This window comes from Alternaria alternata (assembly GCF_001642055.1).
Source record: "Alternaria alternata strain SRC1lrK2f unplaced genomic scaffold CC77scaffold_6, whole genome shotgun sequence".
NCBI lineage: Eukaryota > Fungi > Ascomycota > Dothideomycetes > Pleosporales > Pleosporaceae > Alternaria > Alternaria alternata.
The window spans coordinates 887,979-904,495 of NW_017306195.1; the positions used below are offsets into that span (position 1 = coordinate 887,979).

Genomic DNA, 16,517 nt, shown 5'->3' on the forward strand with positions numbered 1-16,517 from the left:
CCGTTTGGTGATGAGGTCACTGTTAGCTGGCATTTCTAATCAGCGCCCTTATCGGGCCCTCGGACCATTTGCTACGGGTGGCCGAGCGTCTCCATCTTTGTTAATTGCCTTTCACCTCTTTGGACTTGATTGTTTTTACGGATTTGAGAAAGTTGTTGTTGCCTTTGACGCGCCTAGATAAACTTCCCGAAAAACACCGGATTCGGCAACATTCCTATCATGGCGCCGTACAGCTCTGATCCTAGCTCTTTCCCCGAGCCAGTGGATCTCACCCACTTCCTGTCCAGGAGCACCAAAGCGCGCGAGGCTTCCTCAATCAAGCAATTTTACAAGTACTTCCAGATTCCTGGCATTGCCCAGTTGGCCGGAGGTATGCGCGCTTACACACCTTTGTTTTGCCACTAATCGCTTACGCATCGCAGGCCTGCCCAACGACCACTACTTCCCATACGACACGCTCGAGGCCAAGGTCGCACACCCGAACCGATGGCAGCCAACACCAAACAAGCCCGTCGACCCGCCCGCCGAAGACCTCCCGTCCGCCCAATTGAAGAAGACGTCCATCTCAGAGCGTAAAGAGAAGGAGCCACCCGCGTCGCGACTTGTTGTACCCAAGTACTCCAACGTGCAAGATCCCCTTCGCATGATTGATCTCAAGTCCGCACTACAATATGGCCAGGCATTGGGATACCCTGCTTTGTACCAGTTCATCCGACAGTTCACGAGGGAGAACCTACATCCATTTGTGCCATACAAGAACGGTCCTGAGGTCATCTTGACCTGCGGCTCTACCGATGGTTTCTCCAAAACACTGACCGCGCTCAGCAACGAGTGGTCAGCTGATCATGACCCTGTTGATGAGAGGCCGGGTCTGTTGTGCGAAACCTACTGCTACATGAACGCTATCCAGACCGCTCGGCCGCGCGGTTTCAACATTGCCCCCGTAGCTATCGACGATGAGGGCATGATGGCGCACGGCGAAGGAGGTCTGGAGGACGTTCTGGAGAACTGGGACTTCTCAAAGGGCCGCCGACCGCACATCATGTACACTGTGACTATTGGACAGAACCCTACATCAGGTACTCTGTCTGTACAAAGAAGAACCGAAATCTACGCCCTTTGCGTCAAGTACGATGTCATTATCGTCGAAGACGACCCATACTGGTACCTACAGTATCCATCATCATCGCCCAGCAGCGTTCCTCCAAAGCCCACCAAGTCTTCCGGGTTCGAATTTCTCGACAGTCTGATTCCTTCATATCTCAGCGTAGACTACCAAGGCCGTGTCGTACGTCTCGACACATTCTCCAAGACTGTAGCTCCAGGGTGCCGTCTTGGTTGGATCACCGCACAACCCGCGCTTGTAGAGCGTCTCCTTCGCATCACCGAGACTTCGACTCAGCAACCCTCTGGTTTCGTCCAGTCTATGATCGCAGAATTGCTCATGGGCCCTCAGTCATCAAATGACCCTGGAAAAGGTGGCGCCGCCGATGGCAGTGGCTGGAAAGTCGACGGATGGGTGCGCTGGCTGGAAGGTCTTAGGGGAAACTATGAGCGTCGCATGTCGGCTATGTGCGATACACTCAACGCTGGCAAGGAAGTCGTCAAGGCTGGGCGCCGAAGGAGCCTCGTTGATGTCGTAGACGAAGAAGAGGACTGGGCTGTGGTCGAGAAGACCAACATGTACTCATTTGTTCGTCCTCTCGGCGGCATGTTTGTCTGGGTGCGATTCGACTTTTCGTCTCACCCACTCGCCAAGCAAGTACCTGCCGGTCGTCTTTCCAAGGCCCTTTGGGTGTTCTGGACATCGAAGCCATATCTGTGCCTCGTAGCACCAGGTACCATGTTCGCAGCCAACCAGGAAATCAGAGACAACGATAGCTTCAACTGCTTCAGGTTGTGCTTCGCTGCTTGCCCCACGGAAGATGTCGATGATATCAGCAAGAGATTTGTGGATGGTGCGCAAGCATTCTGGAGGATCAAGAGCAAGAGCAAGATTGATAAATTACTGGAGGATGAGGAGACCGCGATCGCGGGTGTAGATCACGTTGCGGGTATGGCCGTGCTAACGGGAATGTGTTGATGATTTATGAGTAATCTGAGTAATACATAGTTTTCGGACGCCATCAGACATTTTAAGTTCATGGCAGGTGTTTCAGGCCATGCCACGTGCTGAGCGGATACAGGCACAAAGCATATGATGATTGCGTCTTGCGGAGTAGTTACCGTCCCCGACCCTCTGGAATTAGTGCATCTATCTCCCGCGTCTCGCGCTGCTTGAGCGACTAACAAGAGCATGGATCATCGTGGTTAAGAACTCGAAACTAACGCGGCTGGTGTTTTCAGTGGGCCCAGACAGTAACAGACCAGAGTCAATATTGATTAAGTATTATGTACACCAGATTGATGGAGGAAGCGCGCTACGCTCTCCTATCACTCGCTATCTACTTGGAGGCCTTGGCATCAGCAAGGATGGCGTCTGACGCCTTTTCCGCCAGCATGTAGAGGGGAAGGGCGAGGTAAGTACCAGGGATCTTGGGGAAAGAGGAAGCATCAACGATACGAAGACCATCGACACCACGGACCTTGAAGTTGGTGTCGAGAACAGCATTCGGGTCGTCGTCAGAGCCAATGGGGCAGGTGCAAGAAGCATGGTGGCCCCAGGACTCGTACTTGGCGAACTCCTTCCACTGTGCGTCGGTCTGAACTTGCTTTCCGGGCCAAACCTCAGTGAACTTTCCATCGAGAGGAATGAGGTCTTGGAAGATCTTGCGGCCGTACTTCATTCCCTCAACAAGGGCATCAAGATCCTCGTCACCGCCAACATCGAAGTTGCGCTTGCGAATCTCGGGAACATCTTGGGGATCAGCGCTGCGGAGGGTGACAGTGCCAGCGTTGTTGCGCGATTCGGCCTTGAGAGTGAGCCAAGTCCAGGCGTCACGGCCGGCGGTAGCGTTGGCGAAGAAGTTGGGGTAGTAACCGTTGAAGTACGCGGGCCAACCAGCGACGAAAAGATCAGCGTTGCCGTGGATAGAGTTGCTGGCCTTCTTTGTGATGGCAAGAGCAATACCGTTGGTAGCGTAAACTCCCTTTCCGATACCGAGCTTACCAGTCTCCCACTTCTCGAGGCAAGGGTCGTAGTCGCCTTCGAGGAAGGTGCAGCCGTTCAGAAGAGAGATCTTGCTGGGTGCCTGGCCGATGACGGGAATTTCGTAACGATCCTGGAGGTTTGTGCCGACACCTGGGAGATCCTTGACAACATTGATGCCGAACTTCTCGAGCTCAGCCTTAGGACCGACACCGGAGAGCTTCATGATCTGCGGGGTGTTGAAAGCACCAGCGGACAGAATGACCTCGCGAGTGGCCTTGACGGAACCCTTTGTTCCCTTGCCAGAAGCAGATCCAGACTGGCGCCTTGGGTCAGCGCCATAGAGAGACTTTCCTGTCAAGAAGCTGACGCCAGTAGCCTTGGGCTTCGCACCAGACTGGTCAAAGTCGACGTTGGTGACGAGGGTGTTGAGTTGGATGTCGAGATGGTACTTTCGGCTTCCATCACTGTTCTTGGCATCCATGACCTGGTGAAGGAAGTCGACAGGGCCTGCACGCTTGTACTCTGGAATCTTCATGGCGAGAGGAACCTGCCACATGCCCTCGGCAGAATCACGGTTAGGGCCAGGGTTGTTGATGTCGCGAAGGAGAACCTGGCCGAGACCAGTAACGGTGGTAAGGAGTCCTGAGAGGAGGCTCTTTCCCATACCCGTGGCAGCAGCCAGAACGAGGGAAATGACCTTGAGGTCCTGAACAATCAAGGTCAGGTCAGTCAGAGAGGTCTCGAGCCAACCTGAGAATCCGTGTCCAACAACGCTGTTGGGTAGGTAGCGCGCCTTCTCCAGACGTTGGTAGTACTTGCGCATCTTGCTTGGTGCCCAGGAATCATCGCCGGTGATAGCCTGGATGCCACTCCAGTCACTGTCGTATGGGTATACAGTGATGAGGGCGTTGTGAACAGTGCAGCCTCCAAGAGAGCCAACACGCGGGTACAGAATACCCAGGGGTTTGGCACCGGCAGGAGGGTTAGGGCCTGTGTAGCGAGTGCCATCAGCAAGCTCATATGTAAGCTTGGTATCCTTCTTCATCTCCGCTTCGTCGTCGAAGTGCTTGACGAAGTAGTCCCATCGCATCGGCTCGTATTCGGCGGCAACAGAGTGCAAGACAGGCACGTTGTATTGAGTAGTGTTGGTCTGGTCGTCACCAGCTTCAAGAAGGAGGACCTTGTGACCATTGAGAGCCAGTCTGGCTGCGAGAGGTGCACCGCCAGCACCAGAGCCGACAATGACATATTCGTAATCCTCAAGCGTGGTGGTGTTGGTAGCACTCACAGCACGCTTGACATTCAGTCCGCGGTAAGGAGTGTGTTCCGCGCCATCGATGATGTTTGCGGCAGTGAAGTTGGTGAGTAAAGAGAGGACGGCAAGAGCCTTCAAGACAATCATGGTGACGGTATTAGAGATGGTAATAATAAGGCCGGAAGAAGAGTAATACACAAAAGCGAGAGACAGAACGCCTGGGCGTGAACGAGTGTGGAGTGTAAGGAACGAGGGCTTCCCTGTGAAGACTTATACTCCCATGTGCATATGTCAGCCTCGAGCAACCATCACGAAACACCACCGGTGGTTGCTGTACACGTACTAATGATTAGGATCATCGACCGTCTACCCCTTTGGTCCTGGACATTTTACGAATGCGACCTACGGCTAATCCTACCCCAACAACTTTGTCCGTTCTTACCAGATCCAGATTGTAGTACGCACCGTGCGCTAGTGGGTCCCGCGAGCATGGTAAGAATGCTCTCCACGTCGGGCCGCATCCCTGTCCACACTGATAAATGCTGGGCGGTCGAGTCAGGATAGTACAAAAATTCTCCTAGCTGCAGTCGAGAGAGATTGAGCGGGGAGATTGAGGCGTTGTTTGAAGCTAGACTGTATCTCGAGCCTTGGACGCCTTGCGATTCGGCCCGACGGCAGTTGGCGCAAACTTAACGTTCGTGGGCAGGCAACTCCCGCGAGATGCGTGAACTTTGCGAGCAAATGCTACAGGTAAGTTGAAACATGGCTGCTTTCTAGCTTACAGTCGTCCTGTAGTTAAGGTTGCATTGCATCCCAGGCGAATACTTATTGACAGTTGCGGCGTGCACAATGCAGTGTCCAGATTTGGGCCTCCCTTGGTCATCAAAAAAGTCAACTTCAACGACGATCGCGGCAACCCGGCTAAAACGCTGACTGTTCTTCACCATCCCCGACGGTCTCCTTCCAGCCTCGTTCCTGGCCTCAACTGCCCAATGTACGAATCAGCAACGTCATCAAAAAGCTCCGACGTGAAGTCAGGTATCCACCCAAAATTTCGACGACTAAGTCGATCAAGGGCTATATCACGACCAGCAGAAGACGTTGAGAAAGGTACGTATCTACCGATCGTAACCCTTGCATCCCTCCACTATGCACGTGCAACATCGACTTGGCAAACCAAGTGGATCCCCAGAGGGTCCTAGGGTCTCTATCACCAACGTCTCTCAGCGTCTCCGGTTCCGCAGAACACCGGAAGCATCCGCGAGCACTGCATAAGCATGGCCTGATTTCTCAAGATACTGTAGAGGATCTCCAGGGGCGTTCTGCAAGGTCACATCGAGGTCACAGGTGCCGAGAAACAACTCCTCAATAGGTCCATCGAATGTAGCAAAGCGCGGCATGTACAGACCCTGGCTTCGTGAACCAGGCTCGTAGGCGGTTGTTCCCCGATTCGATACGACACTCGAGTGACCCTTGCACACCAACATTCGGTGCCTTTCAAACCTGGCCTTCCAAGTTCTCCTCCACGGATCCATATTTCGGTATGATTGCCCCTTGGCCCGGGTGAAGTTCGCTCAAGTTGGCACATTTTGTGTTATCGCAACTCCACCAGTGTTCTGTGCAGTCCAAATGCTTAAGGCGTACATAACCCACTACCTCCATGACATTGAGACCTAGCGCAAGCTGAAACATTATACCATCTTTCTTTCTCCGTTTACCATCATTGTCTTCGATTTTGCGAAGCCCGTATAGGACATTTCCAAATGCGGTTAAACATTCTGCTAGCATTTCTTGCGGCCTTTGTGGCTGCCGTTCAAGCTCAGAATGCGCTTGAGGCTTTGGCATCACATATGCCAAAGTGCGCTGTACGTTGCTGTTACAATAACCAGACATCAATCGCGGATCTGACTTGTTTGTATAGCTAAAATGTTTTATGGAAGAGCTTCCCAAGTCTACCTGTGCGACAAACCTCACTTCAGAGTGCTTGTGTACCAATGACGCGCTCAATGCTGCGGTGGCCGTCTGCTCCTCGAAGACATGCACTGTATACGAGCTCATGCGTAAGTCATACTGGCCACATAAGATTTGTATATCAAGAGACTGACATCGATAACAGAAACAAAGAATGTGAGCAACCAGGGCTGCGGAGTGCCTGTCCGTTACAAAGGCGATACGTTCCTTGGTGCTGGCTATGCCGGATGTATCTTGGCTATAATGGCCTTCATCCTAAGGATGTTTGCCAGTATAGGCAAAAACGGCCGCCAGGTATCATGGGATGACCTCACAATGGGAATCGTGCTCTGTCTTGCCATACCTCCCGCCGTATTTGGTCACTTCCGTAAGATCCTCCGCCTTCTGTGATTATTCGACAATTACTTACAACATCTCAGTGGTCGCGAACGGTCTTGGACGAGATATATGGACGTTGAAAGACTACCAGATCACCAACGTCCTGTACTACTACTTCCTGGGAGAGATATTCTACGTCACCGGTCTAGGTATCTCCAAGATCTCCATCCTCTTCTTCTACCTGCGCGTCTTTCCGGCAAAGAGCTTTCGAATCCTTACATACAGCGTGATGGCTGTATGTGCGCTATACACAGTGGCTTTCTTCTTCGCAACCCTCTACCAATGTCGACCCATCAGTTTGGCCTGGACCCAGTGGGATGGACTACACGAGGGCACATGCAACGACATTCATCTTCAAGGTTGGATCGCGGCTGCTATCAACATCTTCTTGGATGCTGTAGTAATGGCGCTCCCAATGAAACATCTGGTAGGGCTAAACATGAGTCTGAAGAAGAAGCTCATGGTCATGGCCATGTTTGGTGTTGGTATCTTCGTCATTATCATCTCGGTCATCCGTCTGGAATCGCTCATTCACTTCTCGAACACGCAAAACATCACCTGGGATTACGTGGACGCCGGTTTGTGGAGTCTTATCGAGATCGATGTTTCGATCATTTGCGGATGCATGCCGGCTCATCGAATGTTGATTGCCAAGTTCTGGCCAAAGATAACATCGACATTCGCGTCAAGCAGGAACACCTCGACTAAAGGCACTTCGAATAGCAAAGGATCAAAGTTCAGCACCAACAACAGCACGACTGGCGGTCAGGAGAAATCAGTACGTCTCTCCATCAAACCTAAAGCAGGAGACGAAGGCCAATTTATCCCGTTAGACGATATGGACGACAACAGTGACCGAGCCCATTTGACGAGGGCGCAACATCCCGAAAGAGACTCTGGTGGCTGGATCATACAGACTCATGAAGTGGAAGTAAGTCACAGGAATGCTTCGGTGGTGACTCAGAACGCCACTGATGGAAAAACGCAGGAATGGGGGAAGCCGCCCACGACGGGAGTGGAACATGTTTGATATCTTGCTATGTTCTCGATCATGGTATAGACGGAGTACAGGCGTCTGGATCAAGCATATGCTACGAACGGTGGTTAAATTCTTTTGTAAATAATATACCCAATTGCTACTTGTCTTCACTACTCGCACCGTTCCCGTACACACGCGTCGGCCACAAGCACTGAACCACTTGGTATACAACAAGTACATCGTACATGATACTCTCTTTCGAACAACACGTACATGAGTCAGGGCAGCCTGGGTATGGAATCGCATTCTAATCTGGCGCCGAAGTCGGACGGAATCATGACTGCATGCGTACGCAATGAGTGGGGGGTACCTGCTATCGTAGCCAGCCACTTGTAAAGCAGTGAGAAGCTTGTACGCGGGGGAAGGAACATAATCCTAGTAAGGGGCCCGCAGTGTAACTACGGCAAGGATCAACCTTTCCAACGGCACAGTTGGCCTGGGTGCGTCCCACATTGACAGCCAGAATTTTCGCCACTTATCTTTTACGATCTGGTTACTTCGGTGCTTCTCGAAGACGTCGGGTGGGTCTTCAAGGTTTCGTGGTTAAAGAATTACTCGGGATCTCTCATAAGGCGTCCAGGGTCTGCATGTGGCACGTAATTTCCTGATAACCCCAAAAAATGAGAGTCGTAATTCAAAAGATTATGCAAAAGCGCGGTATGCGATGAAACCAGCCTTGAATTGAAAGCGTTGAGTGAGCGGGAACGGACCGTGCGAGGAGAGTGACAGTTTCGGCTTTCTGTATCCGGACACGGTTGGACCTTGCTGAACGGACCGTTTAGTCGGACCTATGCAGCGTGGCAGTACCGACCCCACCAGTGTTGTCGATCTGCCTATTCTTCCTTCCTTCGAACCCTTCCTCCGGTGAGCTTTGTTTCAGATCACGTATCTGGAATCGTCAGCCATGCTCCTTTTCAACATTCCGAAGTGTCCGCTGCGGATCTTCTCGTCTAGCCTCCCATGAGTCTCGTACCTGGCATAAGTGGAGCAGGAGCCATTGGCATCTTCCGTGCCGCGGCTGTTGGTGGCTTTCCCCTACGTACTCTCTGGGTCGTTAAATGAGGATAGACGTTGCCTCACTCCTTGACCAGAGAAAGAGGCTAGTCCTTCACCTGTCAGATATTCCCCGACCCAATCGGGGACCTGTCTGTACTCTGTGTGGTTCGTCCACTTTCAGCAGTTCGTCCGCGCCTCACCGCCCGAGCAGACACCCATGCAGTTCACATGGTGCTCGTAAGGCTCATCATGTAATTACCATTTCCTCACCTCTCTTTGGTTATTCGTTGTTTACCTCGCAGTCGCTCTTTTCTCACCATTCCACTCACTATGAAGTTCTCGTTTTCTCTTCTTACCCTCTTTTCGGGCAACATTCTTGTCAATGCCTTTCCTGCTCTTAACCCGAGTCACCTTGAAGGCCTTACACCAGAAAAGCTAGATGCAGCTATTCGATCCGTCAACGAGTTGAAGCAATCCAAGAGGTTCCTTGTAGACGTCAACAAACCCATCGATATCACCGGTAAACACGCTTTCCAGGCTCCCAAGGGTAAAGACCAGCGTGGACCTTGCCCTGGACTCAATGCTTTGGCCAACCATGGATACATTTCCCGCGATGGTGTTACTAGCTTTGTAGAGGTTGTTGCTGCCATCAACCAAGTGATGGGCATGGGTACAGAGCTCGCACTCGTACTCGGTATTATGGGTACAGTCTGGACAGGAAACCCACTTTCATTGGATCCGGGCTTCTCCATTGGAGGTCCAGCTATTGGCCCAGACAACATCTTGGGAAATCTTCTTGGCCTTCTTGGTACGTCAAATCATCCTACATTGCTTCAGACTCCCTCATGCTTACTGTTTGGTAGGTGATCCACGGGGACTTCAAGGTTCGCACAACTGGATTGAGTCCGACTCATCTCTCACGCGCGATGACCTTTACGTTACGGGTGATGCATGGACAATGAATATGACTCTGTTCCGCGATATCCATGATCGTGCCGACGAAAATGGTGTCATCTCTATGGATTTGCTGGCCGACCAGGCTGCCCGCCGCTGGGAGTACAGCGTCGCACACAATCCAAACTTCTACTATGGTCCTGTTACCGGAATGGTTAGCCGCAACGCCGGTTACTTTTTCCTTGGCCGGCTGCTGTCAAACCACACGGCCGAACACCCCGATGGTATTCTCACTCAAGAGGTCTTCCGTAAATTCTTTGGCGTCTACGAGGGAAACAATGGAACGTTTGAGTACCGCAAAGGCCACGAAACCATCCCTGAAAACTGGTACCGCAAGCCGATCGAATATGGCCTTATTCCTCTCAATCTCGACATTGTAAGCTGGGTCATGAAGCACCCGGTCCTTGGCAGGTACGTGAAGCATTTCAATCACTATTTCCCCCGGGTGTTAGCGTCAGTACTGACAACTCTTTGCAGCATCGGCGGCAACACCGGCACTGTAAACTCGTTCACTGGTGTCGATCTCGGTAACGTTACGGGTGGCGTGATAAATGTGACTTCCTTGCTCGAAAACAACAACCTCCTCTGTTTCGTGTTTGAGGTGCTCAAGACATTCTTGCCCAACTCGCTCTCTGGCTTACTGGCCACCCTTGAGGTCCCGATCAAATTGGTAACCGATACCCTTGCCGCGCCGCTTCTGGATCTTGCATGTCCCGCGTGGAAGGATTTGACAGAGGGTGGCGAGCCGCTATGGGATTCTCTTCAGAAGAACTTCCCTGGAGCTCTCAAAGCTGGGTCCAGTCTTTGAGTCAAGCGGTGAATAGATAATGCAGCTTGCGGCTTACTGTAGTAATCAATAATCTTTACCATACCATATACGGGAAAACGCGCTCTGAGTCCATCGTGATGTCTTGTAGAATGTGAGCTGTACATGTGCATCGCGTTAAGATACTGTACTCTAGAAGATGCGCTGGACGGCAATGCTTCCCCGGCTGAGAATCGTCTGACGGCTCATCGTCGGTCTTGCAGGCCTCGCTGGCACTTGTTTGCATCCGCCGGATATAGTGTGTTGTGGTATCTCTGACCTGGGAACAGCAATTTGCAGTCGCACACGGCTGGCATTGGTAGTTTGTGTGGTGGTCAGCATTGTGCAAGAGCACTGTAGAACGTAGGGTGGCTAGAGAAACTACGTAGGTGGCGCTACGCGTTCGCGTCACGTCGCGTCAGGATAAGCCTAACCAAGTATAGACTAACTCATATGTCGCAAACATATTTGGGTAGTACTACCTAGGCACGAACGCTTAATCTTGGAAGATGCGACGAGAGGGCTGCTTGTTTCTGTGCTAGCTTGACAAAAGAAAACGCGACTGTAGGTGTATATAGGTATTTCACAGCTTTTTGAACCGAGTTTCATTCCCCCTCATCCGCGCATCATGCAAAAGTTCTATCTGAGATGGCAGGTACCTAGGTATTCTTAGGTACATAATAATTGAAACAAGAGGATATGTTTGGGAAGCAATATCTGGACTAGACAAGCAACGTCCGGCTGTGGGTATGACTGACCACGAATACAGCACTAAATTCTGAACAGTGCATTACGACAGTGCCAGGATGTCAAGGTGTTGGCGTTGGGTAATGTTCACAATGGCTTTGTATACCTGAGTACATAAAATTAACTGAGCCCACAGCTAAAGCATACATTTGTACAGTTTTCCCGATGCTTCACTTGTCGATATAGTGACGGCCAGTCTACCTTTGTTTGAAAGTAGGCAGTGTTGTGAAACAATCGCTTGTAAGCTTACGTCGAGTTCCCTTTTGTATACGCAACTCTCGACTCGCAAAACCAACTCGAACTGTAAGCTGGTGTTCTACCACATTCAAAGGTCAAAAATGAGTAACAACATTGATACGCGCAAGATCAAGTCGACTTTAACATACCATGATGCCGTCGCAAAAGGGGAACGTCTACTCAATTTTACTGTCGCGGATGTCGCCAACGGCTCGTCCCAAAGCCAATTTCAGGACTGTGGAGATCTGGAAGAATGGGGCTGGGGTACATTCACTATTGCTTCCACAGGATCCTACCCCAGTGGCGATCTAATCCAGGCCTTGAGCACCAATCCAAAATCCTTTCCTCCCAAAATCCTTACAGTAGGCAAGCTTACATTGCATGAGGACACCGTTACAGTGGATGGCAAGACCTATCCAGCTACAATGGGGCAGATCCAGAGCGTGTTCAACGCAAAAGCCGGGATTTTACTAGCGGAATGTAACACGACACCAATGGCGATGATGAACCCATGTAGGAATATAGATCCAGAGACGCTGATAGCCGGTCTGCCGAAGCTACGGTATTGGTCCGATGTCGCGTTTCTGCAATGGAAGTCACTGGCGCCACCTACCGAGCAAGCTCCGATACCAGAGTTGAAGATTGTGGTGAGATACGCGATCCTCAACCCCGATACTCGGGCAGTGTGCAACACTATACTTGCTTCTCTTCGCAGACGGCGACAAGAGAAAGCGAAGCCGGGGGTTTCGTACGATAACTGGTTTCCGAGATGGCCAGGAACAGCCTCCCCAATAGCCTCTGAAGAGGCCAAAGCCTTGTGTGGGACTCCAAATGGAACTGGTGTGCTGTGGCTGCTTGCTCAACACAAGGTAGGATTAGGTTGCAAGACTGTCGATAAGGTGACGATGTTTTATCGGGATGAAAATGCTATGGGACTGAGTGGAGTGCCAACATTAATCTTCTACCTCAAAGATGTTGCAGAAAATCCTGACATAGAAAGGGTAAAAAATGTGGTCGCAAGTGGTGTTTTGAAAAGTTAAAGAAGAATACTATCGGCTGCTGATTTCGTGAACTTTGGGTCTACATCAAAACCTTGGTAAAAGCGTCACCGAGGCCTCGTTCCACAAGCCACTCTTCAATCGCCTTCATATCCCCTCTGTTCGCTCTTTGGCCGCGTCTTTCACCAACCGTATCTGTAATTTCGGTCATTTCTGGAAACACCCTCTTCTCGCACTTTTCTCGATGACGCTCGCTAACCTTCTTGTGATGTGCGGGTATATCGCCCCAGCTTTCCGTCTTGATAAATTTCATGTAGTCATCGATGCTTTGCGACCCACCTTCGACGCAGAGTAGACCGGGTTTGCCAGCATAGAGGAAGCCGGTTAGCTGGTAGGACGGCGCGTACTTGATGAAGTCGTCGCGCTTGGAACGCGTACTGATCGACGGAAAATAGAACCACACTCTTACCAGCGGTCCGGAGTCCACGGTGGCGGTGTCTAGGGTCATATCCTTCGTCTCGATATTCGCGAGGTATTCGGCTGCCGCTTCTCGAATGAACTCAATGGTACCCAATAGGTCTTCATCTTCCGGAATATCCGCTGTCAACTGTGAGGTCGCGGCTTTGCTCATCCAATTCGGTTGTTGCACGCGAACTTTAACCGATGGTGATTCAGAAGGCGCAACGTTCCCACTATACGCAAACGGTACTCCGATGTCTAAGCGCAACGACTTCGAATCTGGAGCAGCTTCTTCGGCAATTGTGATCGGCAGATCAAGGAAGAGCGAGATACTTGGAGTCAGTTTGACAGCGGTTCTAGACCTGACATCATCGGTGTCGCGCAAGATATCTAGTATTCCTTGAGAATTTTCATCGAAAGTAATTTCTTCAGGGTACATAGCCAGCAAAAGGTCGACCTGGCCAATTTGAAGCTCCACCAGATCGGGTGGTAGGATTTGCCATTGTTGCGCATTCATCATTATAATGCGATGTATCTGGATAGAGATTGGACTTGTTGGTAGATGGTGGGATGTGAGCTGCAAGAGACGCAGAGGTTTGGCGCACACTCGCTGAGTAGAGCGAGGTCGGCGTCAATTTTTGGCCGCCCCCAGCCACACATAAAGCCACAAGCGTCGCGACAGCAAGAGACATATAAGACGTAATTACCAAGCATATGCCCATTATACTGCATACCTCGAGCTCAATAACATTATCAATCATTTTGGCTTTCATCTAGCTATTTTGTATTTGCGCACTGGAAATATCGTCACTCCGAAGGTGGGGACGCCTGCGTCTCTGTTAGCCTTGCCCCAGCCTCGCGATACTCATTCAGTCCACTTACCTGCCACATATCAATCAACACACTGGATGTGCCGTTCCTCCTTATGACGCCAACAGCAGCCACATCATTCAACCACGCAGCAGTTCCGTTCGTGCTCGTCTCAAATCTTCCTCGCAACATTGACGGTGCGCCATCCACAGCAGGGGGCAAGCCTTCAGTCTGCACGTAAATATATGTACCGTCATCTGTCTGAATGTTGTATCGAGCGTCTGGCCGAAACTTTCCTTGCGCATCTGTCAGGCGCCAATCCGCACCAAGGTTAAGGACTTTGCCTACGGAACGTGAGTATTTCGCGGTATGTGTGACGTCATAGGGTACAAAAAGAACGGTTCGTAACAGACAATAAACACAACATGTTTGGTGTTGTTAAGTATGGAATGTCTATAGTGGAAGTACTCACCAGAAATTCTGGGTCCTTTGAACGTGCCTCCAACAATGGGAATGACAATGCGTTCTTGCCCAGTTGGAATAGAGCCTAGCGAAAATCGTTCCCCCAGGTCTGCTTCCATGTGATAGATCAAAGTCATTTGAGGCGGTGCTGGTGTACTCTGCGACATTGTGCTGGTGATGATAGTAGCAAACGCAGTAAGAGTATTGAAGAGATGCATGATGGGAAGAGCTGAATATGTCACTAAAGACTAGCGGAAGACTTTGGACGCCAAAGACATCATAGCCGCACCTTAGTTATATACATGTACTACATTACGCACAGAACCTCGGTGTCGTGCCGTTGTCAGGTACCGAAGACCGAAGGTTGATGCTGAAGCTTTCAATTCCGCGTTCCTGCAGTAACCCCGCAATCGGCATTTCGATGTACCCCAAATCGAGCGGCCCACATTACATGAAGGAATTCGGTCCTTTGCCGTGTAAGGAATGTTTCCGGTTCTTGACATGGATGATATAGTTATGTCAAACTATGTAATAGCGGAAACATGGTTCATTGTCATCTTACACAATTTGGCGTTAAAGGTTGCCATTCGTACATCACCAAAGCATAAATTCAATGATCGGCGCAAAAAGGGCGCAGACAACACTGTAAGCTGATGGCGCATATTCCTCGTCATTTTCCATGAGAGAACTTTTGATGGCCCGTTGTCGGGTTTAACATTGGCCATGGGCACACTCAAGTATACCTTACCAGCACTCAGCGTAGCATAAAGACGAGCTCCGGTCTTTCGTGCATGTGCACTCATGGGTTGGAAATTGTTTATCTATGAGCATGCTGAGGTCATTGCATTACTACACGTCCCGGTGCCGTTGCACCACGACTTGCTTGAGAAGATGCTCTCTCCTGCAAGGCTTGATATAAGCGCTGCTCTACTGCATTGCTATGGAAGAAGGTTGCGGCATCACTATGGGGCCACGACACACTCACTGATGCCGGGATCTGATCAATCAGCTGTCTGCAAAACAGCTCCATCTTTGTGTCTCTGTTGTGCCCGCTGGCGGTATTAGACAGCTCGAACGTGATGCGTACACGCTCAAGTTTGAACGTATCAAATATGGAGCTAATGCGGCTTGAGGGTGGTCCTGTCAAGTAGACCAGATGTTCGTGGACGCGGATCTCAAGCTCTTTGAGAAGCTCAAGGGTGGCTGAGTTGATCGTGGGCCTTACCCCTTGATAACAGACCTCGCCCTGACGCAATCGGCCTAGTGGTGACGAATCTACTCGTACGAACAGTCTCCAGTTCTTGTAGAAGTACTTGATAACTTCGTCATGTAACTGCCTGTTGGCACGCATGATATTGAGACGCGGACGTCTGACAACCTGAGAGCGAGGTCTGAGGATGATACGACGCTCAGGAGGAAGCAGGAATGAGTATACATGGAGGCGCAGCTCGGCCGGGAGCCGGAGAAAGGGAAACGGCTGGACTAGTCAGTGTTAGCAAAATGGTGGTATAGGCACTGATGATAGACCTGCCTCGTTCCTCGAGTTTAGCGAAGGCGCCTTCGAGATTGGTGTCACACACACGGTCGATATCTCCCAGGACAGTTCTCACGTCGGAGAAAACACAGTCTATTCCTCTACAACCGGACAGATTGTAGTTGTTCACGTAAGGCCTGCCCTGTAAGACATGTTTGTATGCTTCAGCATAAACATCGGCGATGATATGTGGTCGTGCAAGACCTTTTACTACGAGGTAGAAAATCTCTGAGCCAGCAACGTACACAGTTTCTTCAAAAGGCCGTGTTTGACATGCACTAGTGATGGTTGCGATATCAGCTTGGTCATGATTTTCCGGGCAAATTCTTGACACGGCGTTGTCGAGGGCTTGCAGCTTTAGCTTCAGATGCACGGCATCGGTGACGGAGAAGCGCGAAAACCGCCGCTCTGCGTCGGTCACCGATGAAGTCAGGAGCGGATTAGATGGCGGCGTTGGATTGCGCGCATTCAGATCGTGTATGGTGTGAACTCTCATGGTGTTTAGGTTTCGGCGGTGTGTTTGCAGTGTTGGTAGATCGGAGACGATGGATACGCGATACGAGTGGAAGAGCTGTGGGCTGCCCCACGCGTCTGTGGTGATGTAACTAGTCTGTGTCGCAGCCGCAGCAGCGCCGGAGCAGGCACATGCAAGACACGACACGAGCACATGCAATCAAATGTTTCTGACACCTGCCACCGCCTAATGACTGTATAACATGCATCTTGCTGCCATGCTCCTCTAGCCATACCACCGACGTCAAGACGTTTCCTCGACGCGTCC

The 16,517-nt window shown here is 50.9% G+C and overlaps 7 protein-coding genes across 7 annotated transcripts; 4 read left to right on the plus strand and 3 right to left on the minus strand.

Annotated features, from left to right (window-relative positions):
• Positions 1-75: 75 nt before the first annotated feature.
• On the plus strand, positions 76-2,391 carry CC77DRAFT_744149 (aromatic amino acid aminotransferase 1). Its single transcript, XM_018533028.1, has 2 exons — positions 76-370; positions 423-2,391. The coding sequence occupies exons 1-2, from the start codon at positions 220-222 to the stop codon at positions 2,081-2,083; spliced, it is 1,812 nt and encodes a 603-aa protein (XP_018388109.1). The 5' UTR covers positions 76-219; the 3' UTR covers positions 2,084-2,391.
• CC77DRAFT_1018683 (alcohol oxidase) lies at positions 2,365-4,798 on the minus strand. Its single transcript, XM_018524673.1, has one exon. The coding sequence runs from the start codon at positions 4,491-4,493 to the stop codon at positions 2,445-2,447; it is 2,049 nt and encodes a 682-aa protein (XP_018388110.1). The 5' UTR covers positions 4,494-4,798; the 3' UTR covers positions 2,365-2,444.
• Positions 4,799-6,109: 1,311 nt separating this feature from the next.
• CC77DRAFT_1059572 (hypothetical protein) lies at positions 6,110-7,725 on the plus strand (the record flags this gene model as incomplete). The annotated part of the gene is made up of 5 exons (XM_018528254.1): positions 6,110-6,211; positions 6,268-6,406; positions 6,463-6,684; positions 6,737-7,626; positions 7,684-7,725. The coding sequence occupies 5 exons, from the start codon at positions 6,110-6,112 to the stop codon at positions 7,723-7,725; spliced, it is 1,395 nt and encodes a 464-aa protein (XP_018388111.1).
• Positions 7,726-8,586: 861 nt separating this feature from the next.
• Positions 8,587-10,823, plus strand: CC77DRAFT_1039208 (Cloroperoxidase). Its single transcript, XM_018527151.1, has 3 exons — positions 8,587-9,538; positions 9,594-10,095; positions 10,162-10,823. Exons 1-3 carry the CDS (start codon positions 9,061-9,063, stop codon positions 10,490-10,492), a joined length of 1,311 nt encoding a protein of 436 aa, XP_018388112.1. The 5' UTR covers positions 8,587-9,060; the 3' UTR covers positions 10,493-10,823.
• A 751-nt stretch (positions 10,824-11,574) lies between these two features.
• Positions 11,575-12,513, plus strand: CC77DRAFT_1059574 (hypothetical protein; the record flags this gene model as incomplete). Its single annotated transcript, XM_018528255.1, has 1 exon — positions 11,575-12,513. One exon carries the CDS (start codon positions 11,575-11,577, stop codon positions 12,511-12,513), a length of 939 nt encoding a protein of 312 aa, XP_018388113.1.
• On the minus strand, positions 12,400-14,542 carry CC77DRAFT_1048681 (hypothetical protein). Its single transcript, XM_018527548.1, has 3 exons — positions 14,213-14,542; positions 13,813-14,084; positions 12,400-13,507 (listed from the first exon to the last, which is right to left on the minus strand). Exons 1-3 carry the CDS (start codon positions 14,418-14,420, stop codon positions 12,554-12,556), a joined length of 1,434 nt encoding a protein of 477 aa, XP_018388114.1. The 5' UTR covers positions 14,421-14,542; the 3' UTR covers positions 12,400-12,553.
• A 481-nt stretch (positions 14,543-15,023) lies between these two features.
• Positions 15,024-16,299, minus strand: CC77DRAFT_1018687 (hypothetical protein). Its single transcript, XM_018524674.1, has 2 exons — positions 15,734-16,299; positions 15,024-15,684 (listed from the first exon to the last, which is right to left on the minus strand). Exons 1-2 carry the CDS (start codon positions 16,230-16,232, stop codon positions 15,041-15,043), a joined length of 1,143 nt encoding a protein of 380 aa, XP_018388115.1. The 5' UTR covers positions 16,233-16,299; the 3' UTR covers positions 15,024-15,040.
• Positions 16,300-16,517: the final 218 nt, after the last annotated feature.